The sequence below is a fragment of the Temnothorax americanus genome, unplaced genomic scaffold, assembly GCF_048541705.1.
Source record: "Temnothorax americanus isolate GAGA-0224 unplaced genomic scaffold, ASM4854170v1 Scaffold171, whole genome shotgun sequence".
NCBI lineage: Eukaryota > Metazoa > Arthropoda > Insecta > Hymenoptera > Formicidae > Temnothorax > Temnothorax americanus.
Window position 1 is genome coordinate 70,805 of NW_027509309.1, and position 4,426 is coordinate 75,230.

At 46.2% G+C, this 4,426-nt stretch overlaps 1 protein-coding gene across 1 annotated transcript; it reads right to left on the bottom strand.

The window, feature by feature from the left end:
• Positions 1-246: 246 nt before the first annotated feature.
• LOC143895989 (uncharacterized) lies at positions 247-4,426 on the bottom strand. Its single transcript, XM_077403534.1, has 4 exons — positions 4,404-4,426; positions 1,144-1,490; positions 580-1,074; positions 247-504 (listed from the first exon to the last, which is right to left on the bottom strand). The coding sequence occupies exons 1-4, from the start codon at positions 4,424-4,426 to the stop codon at positions 320-322; spliced, it is 1,050 nt and encodes a 349-aa protein (XP_077259660.1). The 3' UTR covers positions 247-319.

Here is a 4,426-nt window from a genome sequence, read left to right on the forward strand (position 1 = left end):
AGGGTAATTTGCATGTTATTCTGGAATGCGACCATCTTTCTCTCGATTTCATCCTGTCGATCTTTTAAAATTTGCACGCTCTGCTGCACGTAGCGTTTATTGGCGGCATCGCCATTATCTACAGGCGGCGCTATCCGTCGAATCTTGCGCGATTTCGCGTCAAAGTCGGTGGCGACCACGCAAAGAGCGTTATCGCGCACGTAACTTCTGATTAATCCGCTCCATTGATAGTACGGTTCCGCACCGCCTTTTCCGAGCGATATACCAAACTTGTTGATCGGCATTTTGATGTTGATTGAATGACTCGTCGACGCGCGGTTTAATTTATAATAAGTCCAGCTTTGCGAAGTTCCTCGATAATCGACAGGATCTCGTTATCGTGACCGTTGTGACCCGCTAGGTGCGAAGCTTCGAGCAATCGGAGACGGTCTACAAGCTCGTTGGGGTCGTCCCAATGAACATAGTCGATCTTGTTGTCGTTTAATGTCATGACACGTGGTATACCTTTTTTACTCGAAATCGGCGATGCAATTATACTTCTGTACTTGTTGTCGTTTAATGTCATGGCACGCGGTATACCTTTTCCAGCTTTTTTACCCGAAATCAACGGTGCGATTATATTTCTGTACTTGTATCCCCTGTTGCCATTTAATCGAGCGTGAGCATCGTGATTGCGTTTATGAGCATTCGTCATCAACAGAATGCTCTTGTATTTTTGCATGTCATCCTCCGTGTAGATCTCGTCATTGGGAATTTTCTTAAAGATCAACTCGTAAAGACCGCGTGTGCCTGCGTATCGTATGTCGTCGATAATTATGTTGTCCGCGTTGTCCACGTCAAAACGCTTATTACCGAGCATCATTCCATCGTTACTGAAATAAACGCCGTACACGGTGTTTATACCGCTTTCTTGATCGCCGCTCAGAACAGCCACGACGTACTTTTGGCTCAATGGACCCAAGTGATCTCTCAATGTTTCTCGACCCTCAGATATTTGCAACTGCTGTCGAACGGACGTCACGAGTGAGTAATCAGTGGTTTTGAAAACATCCTCGTTTGCGAGTGATTCGAGCACTGTGGGTTGTACGGAAGAGGTTATCGGCGGTTCATTCGGTGGAGCAACTTTCGATCGTTTCGATTTACGCGGTTGTAAAATTTTAGTTATTTCGCTCAAATTAGATGGCACATTTATCGACCGTTTCAACGTAACCGGAGTTGAAGCCATTACAGAGTCGTTAAACAAGGCGTTTGGTCGTTTTCGTTTGACCTTTGGCTCTTCGTCTTCCCACGTCGTTTCATTCTCAATCTTTGACACGTCAGATTCTTTGCCAACGGTGTTTTCGGCAATCTGCCTTAGAGGCTCGATGATAGGCTTAAAGTGTCTCTTCAACGCGATATCTTCCTCCATTTTGCCTGTTTTCATGGCGTGATACTTTTTGCGAATCAAATCGCTCGTTTTCGCAATTTGATTTGCTATCCTCTCGCGCTCTCTAATCTCCTCGCCGTTGTCCATGTTGCGATAACGTTGCTCAATCGACGCGTCGACAACAACTAACCGCGTTACGGTTTCGCAAAGTCGTTAAATCTTTTTCTGTATCGACTATTCGAAATTGCGCTGTCCTTGTCTATCACCACGAATCCATACTTTTGTCGCCAACACGTATCACACAATTTACAGAAATCTTTGTAAGACATATCTGTGTTGACGTGATCGTTGTATACGTGTTTCAGATTGGTACCATCCTGTTTAAACATAATCAATAAATTCGCATTGTCGCGTATAAGATGCTTCGGTATTTTTGCATACGTCTGACAAAGATAGAAGGAATCAACGTCCGCGTGCCGGCCCATTGCAAAGTATTCTCTTATCGTATCCTGCTTGTCGCACGCCACGTCATCAAAGATAAAAATAGAATTCGGGAGCGCCTCGCTCGGCGGAATGACGTCACTGTTATTCGAAAATGTAAAATAACCAATTTCTTCTATCGGTGTTAATATATTCTCCAAATATCGATATTTCGGTTGTTGCAACGATTTCGAGTACACGTACACGTTCTCGAAACGCACACCGTGCGGACTTTCCAGCAAGCTTATCAAGACGTTTGTCTTGCCGCAATTCGACGGACCGCAGATGATACCGCGTATAGAAATCGGTAGCACGTTTCCATGTTTGCGCACCTCTTTCGTTAACTGCATCCTATCGTCAAAGTTTGTCACTTTGATCGTCCGCGATTGTCTTACAAACCGCATTTTACCTCCCCTCCACAACGAATGAAAAACAGTATCGAGAAAGCAGACCTATTTATAGAGGCGCGTAGAGCTGATATGCTCAGTCGTTAAAATGTTTCTGCTCATGTCGGATAACAGCGATATTTACGATTTAACCGCCGAGCAGTTGAAGTATATACCAAAGGTCATTCTACTAGGAGAGTTTTATAATTACATAGATTATTTGTGGGATAAGCTGCCCGAACATATCAAGGCAGATTCGGAGGTTCAGCAATATCGTCGCTATTTGATACATTATAATTTGCCGTGTCAGCAAACGCACATCGACGGTCCTCCGCCGTTGATAAAGAATTGCGGCGAATGTCGCCGAAGATAAGTCAAGGTCGATAAACGCGCTTCCGATCGAATTACACATTCCCGGCTATCAATTTTGCGGTCCGGGAACTCATTTAGAAACACGATTGGCAAGAGGTGATCAAGGTATTAATCCATTGGACGCAGCGTGTCGCAAACACGACATAGTCTACTCGCGTAGCAACGATCTCGCAGAACGACACGTGGCCGACAATATACTCGCCGCGAAAGCGCGAAAACGTGTCACCGCGAAAGATTCGACTCTTGGAGAGAGAGCTGCAGCTACAGCCGTCTGGGCAGCCATGAAGGCTAAGACGAAGTGCAGGAGGTAATTCGCGCGGAGGTAGATAAAATGTTAGCAGCTGGGATAATTAAACCGTCCTCGAGTCAATGGTCGAACCCAATCGTGATGGTCAAAAAGTCGAACGGCAAGTACCGGTTTTGCCTAGACTTTCGCAGAGTTAACAGAATATCTAAAAAGGACGCGTACCCAATACTACCGATGGAGGGGATTCTCAATAAGTTACGTTCGGCAAAATATATATCCACGATCGATCTCATTTTCAAATTCCATTAAGTAAAGATAGCCGAAATATTACCGCGTTTAGCGTCCCGGGAAAAGGCTTGTATCATTTCGTCCGAATGCCATACGGATTAACAGGTGCCCCCGCTACGTTCCAACGACTATTAGACAGTCTAATAGGCCCAGAAATAGAGCCTTTTGTTTTCGCGTACTTAGACGACATAATTATTGCGACGGAAACTTTCGAAGAGCATCTCGAATGGTTAAAGCGAGTTCTAGATAAAATCGCAGCGGCAGGATTAACTATAAATATGGATAAATGCGAGTTCTGTAGATCTCAGGTTAAGTATTTAGGCTTCGTGGTGGAGGGGGAAAACGTGTCAGTGGACTCGGAAAAGACGCGCCTCATAATGGAGTACCCGGCTTCACGAACACTCAGACAATTGCGTAGGTTTCTCGGGATGTCATCCTGGTACCGGAAATTTATACCGGGTTTCGCGACGTTAAATGAGCCCTTGACCCGCCTTTTGAGAAAAGGCATGCGCTGGGAGTGGAGGGATGAACAAGTTTATGCAGTTAATAGCATTAGGGACAGCTTGATGGCGGCCCCCGTCCTGGCGTGCCCGGATTTTAAAGAGCCTTTCGTGTTACAAACCAACGCGAGCTCGGTTGGGTTGGGGGCGGTCTTGACTCAGAAATTAGAGGGCGAAGAACGCGTAATAGCCTATGCCAGTCGTGTATTATCGGACCCCGAAAAACGGTACTCGGTGACTGAACAAGAGTGTCTGGCCGTGGTGTGGGCCATTCAGAAGTTTAGACCGTACTTAGGGAGTTATAAGTTCACCGTGGTTACGGATCATAGCAGCTTGCGGTGGCTCCATAACTTGAAAAATCCCACGGGTCGTTTGGCCCGATGGGCGTTAGAATTATTAGAGTATGATTATATCATGGAGTACCAAAAAGGAGCCCTACACCACGTGCCCGATGCCTTCTCGCGAATGTACGAAGACGCGGAGTGCGGAAGCGTAAACGCCGCGATCGAGATCAAAGAGTGCGAGGGTACGAGCGACGCGTGGTATCGGAGAAAATATAGAGAGGTAGAGTCGGACCCGAAGCGGTATGCTCATTGGAAAATAGTCGATAAACTGCTGTACTTCTTAAGACCACGACCGGTTATTTCGAACATAGTAGATGATTTGGACCAGTGGAAGCTGGTGTTGCCGAAGGAATTGCGCGCCGAGGCACTACGCGAATACCACGACGCTCCTCAGGCCGGTCACTTGGGAGTCGAAAAAACATATCAGCGTCTAGCTGTGTCAT